Here is a 20,038-nt window from a genome sequence, read left to right as displayed (position 1 = left end):
GAAATGATGTGAGTTAGGGTTGAGGCCAAGAAATTCTTACTATATTCTGAAAGTCGTGAGATTTTATTATTTAGAGCTAACCTCATAGTGCTCACTATGAGCCCTCACCTTAGAGGTTATTATCTGCCTATGGAAGAAGCGGTTACTCAGCGAATCCTGTAACGTGGTTCTGCCACTTTGTCCATAACTGATTAGACCAGGGCAGGCCTCTGGCCCAAGGCTAATGGCTTATGAAGTGGCCTGGTATGAAAACTGCATAAATAACAATAATAAGATTAATCATCTTTCTCTTTCTCTCCTGTAAACTACTCCCTGAGAGGAGAATGACAGGCAATTCATAATGGGAATTTAAAATAACAGTTTGTTCACTTGTTCATTGGCTCATTCATTTTTTGAATGTCTGTTGTTAGCCAGGTAGTACTCAATGCACTTGTGATTTATTCATGACCAGACCAAAATTCATGCTTTCATAGAACTTGGGTTTGAGTGGGACAGATAGTAAGCATGTATTAGAATGTCAGCAATGGTCAGTGATATGAAGAAAAATGAAGCAGGTTGAGGGGAGAGAGTGTGCTTAAAGGGGAATTTAGATAGGCTAGTCAAGTAAGGCATCTCTGAAGAGCTATATTAAGATATTTATTACACGGAATTAGTTCATGTGGGTATGGAGGTTCATAGGTCCCAGGATCTGCAGTTTGCAAGCTGAAGACCCTGGAGAGCTGATGGTGTAGCACCAGTTTGAGTCCAAAGGCCTGAGAACCAGAACACCGAATGTAGTTGCAATCCAAAGGCCAAGAGGCTCAAGATCTAGGAAGAGCTGATGTTTCAGTTTGAGTTTAAAGGCAGGAAAATACCAGTGTCCAAGCTCAAGGTAGGCAGGAAGAGTTCCCACTTATTCTCAAGAGGGTCAGCCTTTTTGTTTTATTCAAGCCTTCGACTGATTGGATGAGGCCCTCCCACATCACAGAGGGCAGTCAGCTTTACTCAGTCTGTTTATTTATATAAATGTTAAAGTTATGCAAAACATCCTCACAGAAACACCCAGAATAATGTTTGTCCAAATATAGGGGCACCCTGTGTCCTAGGCAAGTTGATGCATAAAATTAACTGTCATAGATAGGTCTATTGGTAGCCACAGAACCAGGTTAAGTAAAAATAGATAGGCTCTAAGTTACCTCAGTGACTTATTGTCAGGATTGCCTGATGATTAGAGCTGTCTTAAATTCCAAACCTTGTTGTGTTACCTGAATTATTTTCCAGGGTCTCTGGAGTCTGGCTGTATGGTTGCATTGAACTTATTCTTTTCTGCTTAAGTATGTTTTATGTAACTAGTTTAACCTATGTGTTTCTATGTTCAGGCTTGACAAGCTAGCCATTTTATGGATGGGTGGTCCGCCTGGTATATAAAGATATCACAGAAATAAACCTTGAGTCATAAAAACCTAATATAGCAGCCCCCCCTTTACTAATAAAAGAAACACTGGTAAAAATACATGAAACAATGTATTAAGTAATTTGTTATTTTAAAAAGATTTAAATTTTGGTTAACTTTTTTAGCAGTTATTTGTTCTAACTCTGTGAAGAGCCTAAGTGTTTTGGAAATCTGAAAATGTAGGAGATGCAGCCGTTGTCCTCAGAAAGACCACAGTCTGATAATACAATCTGCATAAGTAAATATACAGCAAAGTAGTTTAGATGAGAATTTAGGTTAGAGCTGGTTTGAATGGAAAAGGCTTGTGAAGATCAAATTTAAGCTAGTCTTAGACAAAATTTGTATAGATAGAAAAGAGTGTTAAAATATTTCATGAAAGGGAAAGGGAAATGAACAAATGATACATCAAAGTTTGGGGGATGGTGGTTTAGCTTTATTGACATGGTTGTAGTCTTCTTGCTGTAGGAGTAGTGACAGGTGAAATTTGAAAGTTAAAGCTGAACCTCAGTATTTCCGTACTTTTGGTTGCACATTAATTCTTTTGAGCCTCAGATTATTCCATTTATTAACTAGGATAATAATGCCAATATTTTTTCATATGTTTTAATCAGTTACGTCTAAATTCTATAACAAGAGTTCCTTTGTTTTTAATCGCAGAAGCCTTCCTGAGTGGGGAAATGAGTCATCAGAAACCATGCCATTTCCTTCTCACACGTACTCTTGCCGTTCAAGCTTCATGATGGAGAGATCAGTATATCAAATGCATCCTCCATAAATCTCACCAGTATCCTTAATGCCCTTATCTTGGTGAATGTGGAAAAACTCAAACTCAAAGTGCTTTTTTTCTGTTCTCTTAACACAATAATCACAGAAGACTTATGTGACCAAATTTTGGGTAGGGGGAGTTCCCCACACACCAAGCAAGTGATCACTTTTGCAGCGGACACCTGCTAAGTGTCTTCCAATTCCATTCTGACACTAGTTACGTGGAGATAGCATGAGATCCCACAGGTTGAGGGCCCAGTCCTCTCCCACCACCTCCAGATACCAGTCTCAAGTCTGGAACTTCTCACTGACTGGCTCCAAGTTGAGATTCCCATGCCCCTCTCTTTGGATTAGATTAATTTGCTAGAGCAGCTTTACAAAACTCAGGGAAACACCTTTACCAGTTTATTATAAAGAATATTACAAAGGATGCAGGTAATGAGATGCATAGCGTAAGGTATGAGGGAAGGAACACAGAGCTTCCAAGCCTTCCCAGGGCACGCCATCTTCCAGAAACCCCCACATGTTCAGCTATCCAGAAATTCTCTGAACCCTGTCCTCTTGAGCCTGTCATGGAGATTTATTAGATAGGCACGATCGACAACCATGTGGAAATGGGATTGAACAAAAAGGATATAATCTAATACTAACAGGCCGAGTGGAGAAACCCACAAGCCTGTCTGTTCAGATTCTTCTTAGCCTTTCTGTGCAGCATTCCTTTCTCAGGGGTATGGGACAGGCCCCCTTCTGAAATTAGAGTCTTATGACCTGCAGTCAGAAAGGCAGGGGAAGATTAAAGTCTTGGCTTGAGCTGGTGAAAGGAGGATGGGAAAATCAAGAGAGAGAGATTCTGTTTTCTGAGGCCTAAAGCACCCCAACATCATAGCAAAAGAGTGTAACAAGGTATATGGGAGTTAGGAGCCAAAAGCTGTGGATGAAAACCTATTATACATGTTCTCTATATATACAATACATAGAATTATATATATGTTATTGTTATCTAATATGTAATAGATATATAATATCACACTTGGAAATTGCACTTTCTGTCTCAGTCTCTTGATGGTACTTTTTTTATGGCAGTGACACACTAGTATCTCCATCCGTATGGCCACACATGTGCTCTGGATCCCATTCTTCCTTTTTGGAAATAACATGCTATCTGAGAAACCTATTTTCTTTCTTACTCCCCCATTCTCACTCTTCCTCTCTTTATTGGATCCTTTTCATTAGCATATAAACATGTTCAGGTTGTCTCTATGTTATATGTGTTATACTATGCTATATCACACATAATGTATAATCTGATTATCCTCTCTTGACCATTTACTCTTCCTTATCTATTTCATCTTTGGTCTTCTTTGCTAAACTTCTCTAAAGAAGTAGCTATATCCAGTGTCCTTATACATTTCCCAGTTACACGTCAGCTCATTTTAATCTAGCTTCTACTGTGATGGCTTATTTGACACCTCTGTAACAATCAGTGCTGTTAGCCATTTTGTTCTTCAAAACACTCTCTTCCTTTGGCTTCTCCAGTGTGTTCTTGTTTTCTGTCTAGGTCTCTGGCTACATCTTCTGTGGCTTCCTTGTCAGCTTATCTTTCTCCAATTGCTCATTAAATGTGGTTGTTATAAAGCTGAATCTTAGGTCTCTTTTTACTTAATCACTACTCTTGAATAACTTGTCTCTCATTGCTTCAGTAACAATGACAATTCCTACATTTATCTTTCACCCAGACTACTCATCTGAGGTCCAGTTCTATATCTAGATACCAAGTTGGTTTTTCCATTTGAATGTCTTAAAGTTTTCTCAGACTCAACAGGTTTAAGACTTATAATTTCTCTTCCTCTATATTCTCTGTATCTTCAAGATTTTTTTTTTTTTTTTGGACTAGTATATTTTCGAAGGACTCAAATTCTCTACCCCTTACATTGTAACCATAGGCAATTAATCATTCTAAGATTCAGTTTCATAATCTGTAAGATGGAAAAACTGTAGTTCCTTTCTTAACATAAGGAAACATCAGACAAAATGTGAATATGGGATGTAATACCATGGACTAGATTTACCCTCTAGCTGTAAACAAATAGAAAATCCTCCTAGGGTTGTTTTCAGTATTAAAATAGTACTTACAAAGCACTTGAAACAGGACCTCACGTAAAGTAAGTTTTTTTTAAGTGTTTGCTTTTATCATTATTGAATATGGTTATGAAGTTGTTGGATGAAGGCTTAAATCCTTATAAAAAGCAGTTCTCAACTCAGTACTTTAAAATTGCGTTTTAAGAAACTAGAAGAAAGAATAGCTCCAAAACAAGCAATGAGAAGGAAATGAAGCATTGAAATATGAAAGTGTAAAACATTAGAGAAAAGTAAGAGAAATTAAAATCTTATTTTTTGAAAAGGTCACTAATAGTGATAAAATTCTAGCCAGACTGATTAGAAAAAAGAGAAGACACAAATGAGATTAATATGAATGAAAGAGGAGAGATGAGTATAGATTCTGTAGACATTAAATTGGATAACTTAAATTATTAAATGAGCAATTTCCTTGAAAAACACAAACTACCAAAGCCTGTTTAAGAAGAAATAGTTACTAAACAGCCCTATATTTAAGAATATAGACATAATTAAAACATTCCCTCAAAAAGAAAACAACTCGTCATAGAAGACTTCACTGAGATAGTCTATGAAACATTTAAAGATGAGTATCAGTTCCATACACTCTTTCCGAAAATAAAAGAAGAGGGAACACTTCTTAACTCATTTTATGTCAGCATTACTCTAATATGAAAGAAAACTACAGTCCAGTATTCCTTATAAAAATAGATGGAAAAATCTTCAATGAAATTTTAGCCAGCTGAATCAATATATAAAAAGGATAGTATTTTATGACCAAATGGGATTCATTCCATGAATGCAAGGGTGGTTTAACATTTGAAAATCAATCAGTGTAATTCGCCATATGAACCAACTAAGGAAGAAAAAGTATATGATTATTTCAGTATATTCAGAAAAGTCATTTAACAGAATTAGTACCCATTAATGATAAAAACTCTCAAACTAGGATTTAAAGGGAACTTTCTCAACCTGTCTGTTAAAGGACAACTAGTAAAATCCTATAATATATATATCATGCTTAGTGATGAAAGACTGAATGCTTTCTCTCTAAGATCATGAACAGGCACCACTTCTATTCAGCATTGTATGGAAATTACAGTTAGGGAGTGAAGCAAGAAAAAGAATTCAAAGGCATTCAAATTGGAAATGAAGAAATAAAATTGCTTGTGTATATAGAAAATCCCAATACCCAAAAAAAGCCTACTAAGACTAATAAGTGAGCCTATTACAAAGTCATTATACAAAAATTAATTGCATTTCTACATACTAGCAATGGGTAATTGGAAATTTAAATAAAAACAAATTTAAAAAAATATTAGCATTCAAAATCTTAATGCTATGGAGAAGTTAAACAAAATTATGTAAAGCTTGTATGTTAGAAATTATACAGGCCTGTGGAAACAAGGGTCGTGTCCATGAATCAAAAAACTCAAAATTGCTATAATGCCATTTCTCCCCAAATTGATGTATACCATAAATGCAATTCCAGCCAGTATCTTTGCAGGCCTTTTTTGTAAAGACTGACAAGCTTAATTCTGATATTTGTATAAAAATGCAAATGACCTAGAATAGCTGACAATTTTTAAAAAGAACAAAGTTTAATGACTTAAATTGCCTGATTTTCACACTTACTGGAAAGGTGCATTACTCAAGACAGTGTGGTATTGGCCTAAGCATAAACATTATTAGTGTTATAGAAAATAGTTCAGAAATAGGCCCACACACAAAAATGTTTATCTGATTTTCAGCAAAAATGCCAAGGCAATTCAGTGGAGGAAACTGGTAATCTTTTTAACAAATGGTTTTTGGACAATTGGACATCTGTATGCAAAACAATGACTCTTAACCTTTAAGTGGGCAATGATTTCTTAGACATACAGAACCAAACTGTAAAAGAAAAAATAAATCAGTTGTACATCATCCAAGTTAAAAACTTTTGATCTTCAAAAGTCACTGTTAACACGGTTCCCATCAAAATCTTAGCATTATTTTTTGTAGACATGGACAAATTTATTCTAAAATGTACATAGAATTATGAAGTAACTGGAAACAATTTTGAGTAAGAAGAATAGAGCTGAAAAAAAAATCACACTACTTGATTCTAAGACTTAACATATAGCATTATACTCAAGACACTGTGGTATTGACCAAAAGATAGATCAGTGAAACAGAATTAAAAGTCCAGAAATAGACCCGTACAAGTAGAGCCAAGTGAAGTTTGACAAAGATGCAAAAGCAATTAATTGGGGAGAAATGATGCTTTTTGCAACAAATAGAATAATTAGATAACCAAATAAATAAACTTTGACTTAAAACTCTTATACAGCAGTTATCATAAATCTAAATGTAAAGTGTGAACTATAAAACTTTTATAAGAAAATGAAGGCGAAAATCTTTCTGATCTAGGGCCAGGTAAAAATTTCTTGCGCCAAAACCAGAATCCATAAAGGAGAAAAAAAATAATAACTTGGGCTTCATCAAAATTAAAAACTTTTACTCTGTGAAAGACACTGTTAAGAGCATAAAAAGACAAGCCACAGACTGGAAGAAAATATTTGGAAATTGCATGTCTGATAAAGAATGTGTATCCAGAACATATTTTAAAAGTCTCTAAACTCAACAGTAGGAATAAAACAATCCAATTAGAAAATGAGTGAAACACTGAACAGACACTTCACCAAAGAGCATATACAGATGACAAAGAAGCACATGAAAAGATGCTCAACATGATTAGCTACTAGGAAAATGTGAATTTAAAGCCATGATGAGATATGACACACCTACTAGAATGGCTAAAATAAAAAGTACTGGCAAAACCAAGAGTTAGTTAGAATGTGGAGGAACTAGATCTTTCACACATTGCTGGTGGAAGTGCAAAATGATACAGCATTCTGGAAAACAGTTTGCCGGTTTCTTGTAAAATTAAACATGGAGTTACCATATCTTACTCCTCGATATTTACCCTAAAGAATTGAAAACTTATATTCACACAAAATGTGTACACAAAGCCTTTTAACAGCTTTGTCATAGCCATCAAGAGGTGAATAGATAAATTGTCATACATTTCATACAATGAATAATATTCAGTAAGAAAAAGAACAAACTATTGATATACCAGCACCTTAGAGAATCTCAAGAGCATTATAATAAGTGAAAAAAAGCCAGTTTCAAAAGATTTAATAGATTACTTATGGTGAGTTTAATTTGTATAACTTTTTTTTTTTTTGGAGACAGTCTCACTCTGTTGCCCAGGATAGCATGCAGTGGTGCTATCATAGCTCACTGCAGCCTCTGGCTCCTGGATTGAAGTGATCCTTCTGCCTCAACCTCCCAAATAGCTAGGACTATAGGTGTGCACTACTACCCTGGCAGATTTTTTATTTTTTTTACATTTTTTATAGAGATGGGGTCTCTCTGTGTTGCCTAGTCTGGTCTTGAACTCCTGGGCCCAAGCAGTCCTTCTGCCTTGGCCTTTCAAAGTGCCAGGATTACAGATAGGAGCCACTACTACCAACCTATAACACTTTCTAAATGAAAAAATTACAGTGACAAAGAACAGATTAGTAGTTGCCACGGGTAAAGTTGGGAGGAGTCTGTGATTATAAAGGGATGGCATGAAGATGTTTCTTTGAGGTGATGGAATCATTCAGTATTCTCTTTTTCTTTTTTTGAGACAGAGTCTCATTCTGTCACCCAGGCTGAAGTGTAATAGTACAATCTCGGCTCACTGAAACCTTCGTCTCTAGGGCTCAAGCGATTCTCCTGCCTCAGCCTCCCAAGTAGCTGGAACTACAGGCATGTGCCACCACACCTAGCTAATTTTTGTGTTTTTAGTAGAGACAGGGTTTCACCATGTTGGCCAGGCTGGTCGTGAACTCCTGACCTCATGTGATCTGCCCTCCTCAGTCTCCCAAAGTGCTAGGATTACAGGAGTGAGCCACCGTACCAGGCTGGAATAGTTCAGTATTCTGATTGTAGTGGAGGTTATACTAATATAAAGTATGTGATAAATTTATGTAGAACTATACACATACAGGGCATGTAAAAACTGGTAAATCTGAGGAAAATTTCTAGTTTAATAGTATTATACCAGTGTTAGTTTCCTCATTTTGTTAGTTGTACTATGGTTTGTCAAATGTTGTTGCTGGGTGAAAGATACCCAGAAACTGTAATATTTTTGTAACTTCTGTGTGAGTCTAAAATTATTTCAAAATAAAAAGACACTGTTAAGAAAATGGAAAGGCAAGCCACAGACTGGGAAAAAATAGTTGCAAAACATCTGACAAAGGATGTGTATCTACAATGTGTAAGTAAGTCTTAAAACTCATAAGAAGACAGCCGTATTTTTATAATAGGGAAAAGAACTAAATAGCTATTTCACCAAAAATAATTACACAAATGGCATATAAACCCATGAAAAGGTGCTCACCTTCATTAGTTATTAGGAAATGCAAATGTGAACCACCTTGAAATACCACTGTACACCCACTAGTATAGATAAAATTAAATGGCAATCCGAAGAATGTGGAGCAACTGAAACTCTCACATCTTACTGGTGCAAATGAAAAATGATATGGCTTCTTTGGAAGACAGTGTGACAATTTCTTAAAAACATAGGGCTCAGCAATTTCACTCCTAGATATTTAACCCAAGATGAATGAAGAAAAAGTGTGAAATTCATACTGGCATCATTTATAATAACTCCAAAACTGTAAACAGTTGAAATGTCCAAGTGGTACATCCACACAATGAAGTTTATTTCCTAGTAAAAGGACTCCAACATGGATGAATCTCTAAATCATTAGAGCAAATGAAAGAAACCAAACAAAAATTACATGCTGTGTGATTTCATTTATATGAAGATCTAGAAAAGGCACGATAACCAATTCAGTGGTTGCTAGGAGTTGGGGGGAAAAGGGGTAGAGAGTGGAGACTGACCATATAGGGAATGTATTGAGGTAATGGAAATGTTTTATATCATGATTTTCCTGATGGTGGTTATGTAATTTTACGGTTAATCAAAACTCATCAAATTGTACAGTTGGTACAATTTTTATAGTCCTTTGCATGTGTTTTGTTTTTTCTGCCTAGAAAGCTCTCTCCTCTCCCTGTCTGGTTGACTCATCTTCAGTGTTCAGATCTTGCTTAAATGTCATGTTGTCAGGAGTATCTGTTCCTGAGCCCAGACTGGCACAAGCTGCTTTGACATCCTGCCGCTTTCCTTCATTGTCCTTACCACAGCTGTAGTTTCAGTCAGGCAGGTAGCCATCAGCTTAAGGTCTCTTTTTCTGTCCTAGCTGCAGCACTGTGAGGAACCAGATGCTGATTACTATCTTGTTAACAGTACATAGCATGGTGCTTAAATCAGGTTTGAATATTGCATGACTGAGTATAAGTGAGTAGAGAGTTTTCTGTCTTCTGTTCTTGTAAGTGGCAGCTGTGGCTTTTGCCAAGGGTACTGCTTAGCTGGGCTGCCTGCTTAACCTTGGAACCTGTCTGCCTGCCTCTGCCCTGCTCCTGGGGAGTTGTGACTGTCCATGCTTATCTGCCTGCCATAGCCTTTGTTCAGACTTCTTGTCACCGTGAATCCCACTCCTGTGGCCGGGCCACCCTGTTCTGAGAACAGAAAGGAGCTTTTCCTTGCTGTTACTCTTAGCAAAAAAGTAAACGGTTGTGCTGCCTGCATGTTCCTGGATCTACTCAAGCTTTTTCTTTTTTTCCAGCCAGTGGAGAAACTCTGAAACACAGTGTTTTTTTTTTTTTTACCTACTTTGATAACAATATGTCAACTCCTGTGAAGCACCACAGAGTACCCCTTTGTCTCCTGATTATCTTAATCTTTTTGAGAGAGACGTATGACTCCTCCAAGTAAGGTTAGGAATCCTAATCTGCAGGTAGTTTGAATGCTTGGGTGGAAGGTTTAACCTTCCAGAAGGTGAAAACACCATCAACTTTGTGCTCAGCCTGTGCTCATATTTGTAGATTATCAGAGATCACTATTAGTGTCTCCATGCCCCCAGCTGACCCAGTTTCCAGGATAAATGTGTAGAATAATTAATAAAGGGCCTGACGGCCAACACTCTTCTTCCACTCTTCCCATTTCTCTTCTTCCTTATTTCACTACTGTAGTAGGTAAGAGGGAATTCAGGTTATGGTAGGAAAACGATTAGGGTGAACAATCCCTGTATGTGAGCATTCTGTGAACATAGCTCAGTGTTTAAATCATTACCAAAGCTCATTTCTTTATTATGGGTTGTCCACTTAGGAAGAATTTATGAGTCTTGTCATTTCGGTCTTCTCTGGAGCACTATATGACTCGTCCAGTTAGTGATTTTGGAAATGTTTCTCTGGACCTTTTACGATGTATCCAGGTCTAATTCCTCATTTGTTTCTAGTTTATTTGTCCTCGGTTTTACAGCTTACATAGTTTGGAGTTGCCTGTTTAGTTTTTGTTTATTTTTAACTCCTTTAGACCTAAGACTCTTCATTGTTTCTCTTTCATCTGAGTCATTATAATAGTCCCTCAGATGTTCATATTCCACTCTTGCTCCCCCTTTCTCCTGCAGTACAATCTATATGTCGCAGCCAAGGATCAGGTCAAGGCATTCTCATGGTCTCCACCCTCCAGTGGCTCACCTTCTTACCTAGTTTGTGATCTGACCCCAGGACATGCAGAGTGCCTAGCAGGCAATTAATATTTGCTGAATTAATTCTTTGTATTGTAGTCATATTAGGATTTTTGGGGGGTTAGCATTATCTTAAAACCACAAAAAACAGTAACTTGAGACCTAACTGGTTTCATGACTTATTGAGGAGGCAAGGAGTAGGTTAAAGCTGCTTTGCATACATTTTGGAATAGTATCTTTTGTCTAGTAAGGATGGATAATAAGTTTGCTAATAACCAGTATTCACATGGGTAGAAAAAGACTGTCTTGATTTTTAATCCTACAAGTTGTAAAGGAATGGTAGTTAGAAGTTGAATTGTACTTTTAATGCCTCAAGCAGGATGGAATAGTATTGTTTTGTTTGTATCCCAATATGCTAACTACTTCTCTCTCTCTTGTTTCTGTTTTGCTTCTCATCCTTTCACCCATTACAGTCTCAGTATGTGTGTTACACCAGGAGGTTGCCTTGGCAGGTCAGAGGATCTGTGACTGAAGGCACTGTGGTACCCTTTGTGTTTTAGGCAAGGGTGACATGTGCTAGTCAACTTATTTCCATTTGTTGTTCTCTCCACTTGGCACTAAATGAGACTGTTAACCAGTTTTGAATGAAAGTTTGTAAATTTCTCATAAAAATTAAGGTTTTTATTCTCTATAATAAGCACACGAGAAAGACTGGTTTTAAATTTTATTTTAAACTGTGGAGTGACGTTAACGTGCTTAATTTTAATTATTTGCTTTTGTTAGTCTTGTAAGTTATTAATGTATTAATGCTGGTAACTTCTAGATTGGAGGAATGATTTATCCTAATGTTTCTTTTAAAAAAAAACTATCAGTCGTTCATATGGCATATGCTGATCAAGGCTCTGTGGTATTTTTTTTCTTGTGTTTTTTAATGAAGCCTCTCTTTTCATGATCTAGCAGTCTGTGTTACTATCAGTAAGTAAACAGAGAGTAAGGGCTCAAATTTTAATATTAAAACAAGTTCATTTTGTTAACATCACATTTTGTTCCATCTTGCAGCTTCTTGGTGAATTTTTGGATGAAGCCATTAAATTAATTGCTTGCCATCATGAGCAGAAGCAAGCGTGACAACAATTTTTATAGTGTAGAGATTGGAGATTCTACATTCACAGTCCTGAAACGGTATCAGAATTTAAAACCTATAGGCTCAGGAGCGCAAGGAATAGTATGGTAAGTTTTTACTTCCAAAAATTAGTCAAAGAATCATTAACTGCTACGTTTTCTCCTCTTGTAATTTAGATACCTTGGCAAATATTTAACTTGCCTCGAAAAATTAAAACAAATTAAATGAAAACTATTCCACAGTAAATTGTTTGCTTCAGGGATCAATGGTCTTTTCTTTATTATTGTTATTAAAGGTTGAGTATCCCTAATCTGAAATGCTTAGGACCAGAAGTGTCAGATTTTGGAATATTTGCATTGGTTGAGCATTCCAAATTCAAATCAGAAATGCTTCAGTGAAACATTTCCTTTGAGCGTCATGTCAATGCCCCCAAAATTTGGATTCTTGAGCATTTTAGGTTTCATATTTTCAGATTTGAGATAATAACCTGTGTTATTCATAATATATAACTATAAACTGCCATCTTTAAGTATAAACTATGATTAAATATTTGGTCATAAGCCATTGGAGACAAATATCTCTATCAAGAAAGAATAAGTGGCATGCTTGTTAATTTCATGTATACATGTATTCCCATTAGATAACTGTTTAATAATAAGCTACATTTAACTATCACTTTCACCCTATAATGAAGCCCTGGAATTTCAGAAATCTTATTCCACACTGGGGAATGAAGTCAGCTAATATCTCACTTATGTGTTTCAAAATTCATCCATATGTTTAAAATTGATTTATTAGCTAACTTCTACAAAAGGCTTAGGCTATATCAACATAATTCTTTATAAACTGAAATGCAGATCACTCTTTGGGATAGTTCTGATACTGATTGCAGATCACTAAATTAGCATAATAATAAACTAGTGTTTTGGGGAATTATAAGCCTCATTCAAGAATAATTATATTTTTGTTACCTTTTTTGTTTGTTTGTTTGGAGACAGAGTCTTGCTCTGTCGCCCTGGCTGGAGTGCAGTGGCACGATCTAGGCTCACTGCAAGCTCCGCCTCCTGGGTTCACACCATTCTCCTGCCTCAGCCTCCTGAGTAGCTGGGACTACAGGCGCCAGCCACCATGCCCGGCTAATTTTTTGTATTTTTAGTAGAGATGGGGTTTCACCGTGGTCTCGATCTCCTGACTTCGTGATCTGCCCACCTCAGCCTCCCAAAGTGCTGTGATTACAGGCGTGAGCCACCGCGTCTGGCTCTGTTCAGGTTTTAGCTCTGTAATTTACTAGCTTTATGACTTTTGGCAAATTTACTCTGCTGAGCCCGTTTCTTACCTAATTTACAAAATTGTGAGGATTATATAATATATATATTACATATAAATATTTTAAAATATATTAATGTTTCTGTATCTTCACTTATCCTCAGGTAGGTGCACTTTGAAGTTTTTGTATCAAAATTAAGAAAAAATTGCTTGTTAGGCCCTCTTAAGCCCTTAGCCTAAGGAATAACTATTTTCATATTTTTGCTGAAAGTGATAATTTCTATAAGAGATGTTTACGAAATAGACAAATATTAAACATAAAAATTTCAAAACTCATTTGTGTGTTGCTGAGTCAACTGAATACAGACCTTTTTTTTTTAAGCATTATTTTGTGCCCCAACCATAAATAGTAAGATTAATTGGGTCTAGATTGTGGCCTTTGTATCCTCAGGTGCTTCTGATTTGTGCACATTGAAGAATCAACAGTTAGAAATTTAATTTTTTTGGATACAGGATAGTGGAGTGCACTCAGACCCTTTTGAACTTTTAGAATTTGAAATATGCTTTTGATTTGGCAGATAAATTAATAGCAATGAATTTAATTGTTAAAAATAAAACCTGCTTTATTTGAAGATAGTCAAAACATCTAATAATTTTGCATGACCCCACTGAGTTTTTGTTTTGTTTTGAGTAGGACATGTTTGCAAATATGGCATTTCACAAGTAAGGATTATAATATTTATGTATATTTTGGTGTGTGTATGTATGTATATATAGGCAGTAGTTGTATATATAGAATGTATAGATGTGTCCATTTATGCAGTACCAGTTTCTTAATACATATAGTGCTACATGGCATTTGATATGATCAGATAGCTACAAAACAAATTCAAGTTTTCAGTCAGATAAGAAAACTGTTAATCAGCAGTGAGCTGGCTTTCCAAATATTACATACATATAAACAGAAATAGTCTTTTATAGTATGTTAAGTGGTCCAGTTTGAAAAACATGACTTCATGTCTTAGATCTTCTAGTCTCAGCTTTGCTTTTAACTTTCTGGCTTAACCTTGGGCAAATTACTTTACCACTGGCCCTACATTAGGCAATGGTGAATCCAAATAATTTTTAGGATCTTCCAGTCATAAAGTTCTTTAAAGATACTTTACCTTATTTGTGCTTCAGTGTCTCTGACCTGTCATATGAGAAAGCTGCTATATGGGCAGTGTCATGGGATAGAGGAAGATATGAAGAGTAATGGGTATGATGTTGTGTTTTCCAGTTATAAAACAGCTTCTCATGCCCTGAAATCTAGCATTCATGTTTATAAACAACTTGATTTTTAGTTTCTCCTCTAAAACACATTTTTAAGGGCTTTACTTCTTCAAAAAATTGTAAAATAATATTTTGTATACATACCTCTGTATATACCTTCGTCGTCTTTATTTATTTATTTATTTTATTATTATTTTTTTCTTTTTCTTTTTTTTTGAGGTGGAGTCTTGCTCTGTCGCCCAGGCTGGAGTGCAGTGGCATGATATTGGCTCACTGCAACCTCTGCCTCTCGGGTTTAAGTGATTCCCTTGCCTTAGCCTCCAAGTAGCTGGGACTACAGGTGCGCGCCATCACGCCCAGCTAATTTTTTTGTCTTTTAGTAGAGACGGAGTTTCAGCGTATTGGCCAGGATGGTCTCAATCTCCTGACCTCGTGATCCACCCACCTTGACCTCCCAAAGTGCTAGGATTACAGGCATGAGCCACTGCACCCAGCCTCGTATGCATTCTTTATCCTACCTTTTCTTGATAGAAGTGCAAGGTTAAGAATTCATTCAGGCTTTAGGCTATCTAGTGGAGCTAAATAATTATTATGCATTTGTACATTGAGTGCCCACCATGTACTAGGTGGATCTTTGAGGCAACACAACGAACATGCAGGGTCTCAGTTGTCATAGTCCACTGTCTGTTTGGATCCATTAGCATTTTAGGAAACAGTTGCCAAAAAAACATGTTGTAATAGATACAGAAGACATGTTGAGCGTCATAGACTGGGAAGTGATCCAGTTACTTGTCTTTGGAGAAGGTGAGAAATCTATATGACTGTTTCATGAATTCAGTTTACAGATTCTTGCTTTAAGTTTTTTGTGTGTTTTTTAATTTCTTATTACAGCGCAGCTTATGATGCCATTCTTGAAAGAAATGTTGCAATCAAGAAGCTAAGCCGACCATTTCAGAATCAGACTCATGCCAAGCGGGCCTACAGAGAGCTAGTTCTTATGAAATGTGTTAATCACAAAAATGTAAGTGAACATTTTTGGTTTCTTAAGTGTAGATGAAATCAAGATTTATTCATGAATATGTGAATATCGAAGACTTTAAGTATTAGGGACTTTAAATTGTTCTGTATTAAAACATTGTTTAAAAGGGATATATATATCTCTACAGGGTGATTTTTTTTCATAACTTTATTAAATTGTATCAAAAAATAACTTCTAGAATTTAGATTATATGATTTCCTGTCATTTAATTTACAAAAGGAGTTTTAAAAAGATAAGTGTTTCAGAAGAATTTTATTCAGCTTGATCTCATCTTCTGCTTTTTGTCTCTGTCAGGCTGACATTTCAGAAAACTGTAGCATTAGCACAGAGATGAAATTGTTCCCATTATACTTTGACACTCTAATCATATTGAATATAAAATTTATATCACTTTTCCCTACCCCACTCCCACTTCTTTAAGTGATGGCAGTATTCACTGGTCACTTTATGATGATAATGGGTTTAGCAGAAAGTTTTTGAAAATATCTAGAGAGTATTAACATGTTTCTAATTGCATTTTCTAATGATTGCGAAGAGGAGGCTTTGTAAAGATACATGTACTCATTTTGAGAATAAACAATTATACTTTTTTAAACTTACATTGAGCATATTCATACTTTTGTGGTTGTTCTAATGGAATGATTTCTTCAGTTGAGGAAATAAACTAGGAGTGAATTGTGTAAGGGACACTTCTAGGCAGTCCTAAACCGAAGGTATCTGACTAAAGACATTTCGTAGTGTTTGTCCAAAAGAGTTCATATAATATAATGAGTGCAGTACTTTCTGACTGCAGATAATACAATTTACCACATTTTGAGAGCTAAATATATGCAAGCCTCTGTGTATTGGAGTTACTGGGTTCATTACCAAGGGAAAAAAATTCGTGCAAGTTCAAGATTAGGCCCCTTATTTCGGGAGCTTACAATGGTGTTTTGAATACAAAACAGACATACAGAAAGTTAAGTATCAAACATCACAAAGCAGTGGACGTTTGTCAAATGATGATAGTGGCCCATATATTGAGATCTAAAAAGAGGGACAATTTCTGTGAGCTTTAATGAGCTGGGAAGGCTTTGGGGAGGAGTAGACCTAGGCTGACTCTTAAAGATGGGGTAAAAATTGGATTGTTGAAGGAAAGGAGCCTTCAGAGAGAAAGAATGGCATAAAAAAAAGTCAAGAGACAAAGGTTAGAGGTAGATAATGATAGGGAAGAAGTTGTGGTAGCCATTCTTGTTCCAAGTGGGAACCTGATGTGTTGCTCATCACAGTTTTGCTGGTGACGTCCTGCCAATGGATAGAGCTGCTCGTGCCCCTTATGGCCTGTGAACACAGTTCCATGGCAATGGTGGTGTTGCCTTAGTTTTTCCTTCGGGAGGAGTTCAGTTACTCCTACCTCTCAAGCCTGGGTGACTGCAAAGAAAGGTGATTCCTTCAACTGCATGGAGTATGACTAAGCATGTCTCACATGATTAGGCTTCTAGCAGGGGTGGCAGAGGTTTATCCGGGCAGTACTCTCAGCACCTAGAAGAGTATGGACAAGAGTAGGTACTCAGAATATATTTGTTCAGTGAGTGAGTGTAAAGCTAAATATGGGAAAACTGGAAATGGTAACTAAATTATTCCACTCCCCAATGGATGGATGTTTTTGTAGTGTTTTGCCTTTTAAACTATTTCATCCTCTGTACAGATTGTCTCTTCATTGGTCTAAGCATCCCTGGTTTTTCTCATTCTTTTCATAGATGGTCTCGAGTTTCTTTTTTAATCTTGGCTGTTTATCTCTGAACATGCTTTGAAAGTGACCTAGCGCACAGTACTGCGTAAGCCACCTAGCACACCCTACTGCATGTTTGATCAGATCTTCTGAGAGGAGCTGAGGCATGTCATCTCTTAACCGTAGACATTAAAACCCTGTTTAGAAATTATGTCCCCATCTGATTCCCGTTTTCTTTCTTTGTTACAGGCCTGCCTTGCAGGTCCCGTCTCACCCAGTCTTTATATTTTTTCTTTTGATTATGGAGAATTACGTATAGTACTTCCTGTTTCTCCCTATTACATTTCAAAGGTGAAATGTGGTTACTCTTCCTGGTCTACTAGTGATTGCTTTTTTCTTCCTTGTTCTGCCTTTTCACTTGTGGGCTTCACTTCCCAGTTTTGCTCAGGATGTCTTTGTAATAGCTGAATTAATTGATTAGCAACTTTTGAGCATATTGCAGAAATTATGTGTCTATCACAGTTATCCAGCTGTTTCCAATTCATCATCTTATTCCCATGGATGTTATTATTGGAAACATTTTCTAAAATGCCGTTTTGAACTCTTCATATACTGTGTCTAGTTGCATTTTTCTGATTTATTGCTATTGTTCTTTGTTGTTTTTATTCATGAAAGGAAATAGTATTTCTCAATGAACTTTTTACCTGCTCCTGGTAATTGTTACTTCTTTTGAAGTAGTTATATACCACCACTAATCAATCATCGACTTTTGCTTGACTGTCCAGTCTATAACTGATATAATTTAATTTCCTTTATTTCCCTTTTTGAAAAATAGGACGACTATCTGTTAGAATCTTTTTTATAACAGCTTTATTGAAATATAATTTCTGTATCATGCAATTCACCCATTTGAAGTATACCATTCAATGGTTTTTAGTGTATTCAGTGATATGTGGGACCATCACTGCAGTCAGTTCTAGAATAGTTTTATCACCTCAGAAAGAAATCTTTTATCCTTTAGCTGTCATTCCCCTACCTCCCATCCTTCTCAGTTCTAAACAACCACTAATCATCTTTCTGTCTCTGTATGCCTTTAATCTTTAATACCTCTGTTCCACTCTAGGGCTTTTCAGATATCAATGAGACTAGATTTACTATTTGTCGAAGTCTCCTATTGTGCATTGCATGTGGTTGGTAGACTTGAACTTATTTAGAACAGGCAGATGCTTCCTTATTACCATTTCCCTATCTTAAATTTGACCCTTTCTGGTGTATTATTTTTACGAATGTATTCACTGAACAAATATTTAAAAACCTTATGTAAAGCTGAATGCTTAGAAGAAAAACATCAGTTTTTCTTATAAAGTTATGCCCTTATAATGTTATTGCCCTTATAAAGTTTATGCCTGAAAAACAAATTCCCATCCCTAAGTATCATTGTCAGCAAACATTTTTATATGTGTGTCATGTAACTTGCCATATACAGGGCAATAAAAGTGATTAAGACACAGTTCTTTCTAATAAGAATTCTCTGTGGTAGGGATGTAGCTGATGTGAAAATGAGACTAGACTATAGTGTGCTGAATACCATAACAACATTAGAAGATAACTGGGGACAAAGTTGAATAGTCAACTCTTTCAAGAACTAGGGGTTGTCAAAATCTACAAAAGAGGTTCACCTGGAAGATAATTAAGTTCAGTAGATAAATGACAAGCATAGGGAATAGTATGTTTAAAAGCATCAAAACATTTTTAAAATGACGTTCTTGAAACTAGCATAGCCAAAGTATGACGTTTAATATAGGACTTAGCAGGAGATGAAGTGAGTTGATGGCATATCATGGAGGCTTTTGGAATACACTGCAAGGGAGTTTTAGAATTTATTTGTTGGCTTTAAATTTATGAGGAGGTTAGTAATATGATCAGGTCTTTCTTTTACCATGTTATAGGCAGTAAATGGTAGCTGAATTTGTAGAAAACCATTGTTAGTGACCTTAATCAGCTCAGGCCACTGTGACAAAATACTGTACACTGGGTGTCTTAAACAACGGAGATTTATTTCTCACAATTCTGTAGGCTGGGAAGTTCAAGATCAAGTTGCTGGCCAATTTGATTCTTGATGAGGGCCTGCTTCCTGACTTGGAGGTGGCCAACTTTTTACCTTGTCCTCACTTGCCTTTCTTCAGTGTGTGCTCAAGGAGAGGGAGAGAAAAATTGCTCTTTCTCTTCCCTTGTTTTAGGCCACTAATTCCATTATGAGGGCCCCACTCTCATGACCTAATCTAACCCTTAGTACCTTCCAAAGGCCCCATTTCCAAATACTATCACATTGGAGGCTAGACATATGAATTGTGTGGAGTGTGTGGGGGGCGGCAATCAATCTCTAACACTAGTGTTAGAAGGAATTATAGCATGAACAGTCTAGATGTTAAAGTCTTCAACCTGTTTATAGCACAGGGAATGGAAAAAAGAGATTGAAGGTCAGATTGACAGTAGAATGGACAGCATTCTATGAGTATTTATTATGGTGCATATACTGAAAAAGGAGTCAAAAATCACCCTAAGCCTTCTTTTGTAAAAGAGAAGGCACACTGGGAAAGTAAGGGGTTTGGGTAGGAGTGAAAATGAATTCCGTGTTATCTTATTTGTGAGATGTCCATGCAAAAAGTGAAAAGAAATAGATTAA

At 36.3% G+C, this 20,038-nt stretch overlaps 1 protein-coding gene across 19 annotated transcripts in view; it reads left to right on the top strand.

Moving 5' to 3' along the window:
• Window positions 1-20,038, top strand: part of MAPK8 (mitogen-activated protein kinase 8) — a 135,485-nt gene that overhangs the window by 85,473 nt on the left and 29,974 nt on the right. For all 19 annotated transcript variants that reach the window (XR_003121164.1, XR_003121166.1, XR_003121165.1 and 16 more), the window contains 2 exons: window positions 12,001-12,171; window positions 15,494-15,623. Coding sequence is in view for 16 of the 19 variants with exons in the window: in XM_025397061.1 (XP_025252846.1) it covers window positions 12,050-12,171; window positions 15,494-15,623 (252 nt within the window). In the remaining 3 variants the exon portion in view is untranslated. The remainder of the gene's footprint in view (window positions 1-12,000; window positions 12,172-15,493; window positions 15,624-20,038) is intronic.

The sequence above is a fragment of the Theropithecus gelada genome, chromosome 9 (assembly GCF_003255815.1).
Source record: "Theropithecus gelada isolate Dixy chromosome 9, Tgel_1.0, whole genome shotgun sequence".
Taxonomy (NCBI): Eukaryota; Metazoa; Chordata; class Mammalia; order Primates; family Cercopithecidae; genus Theropithecus; species Theropithecus gelada.
The sequence above is the reverse complement of the archived record's forward strand: the minus strand, read 5'-3'. Positions and strand labels throughout refer to the sequence as shown.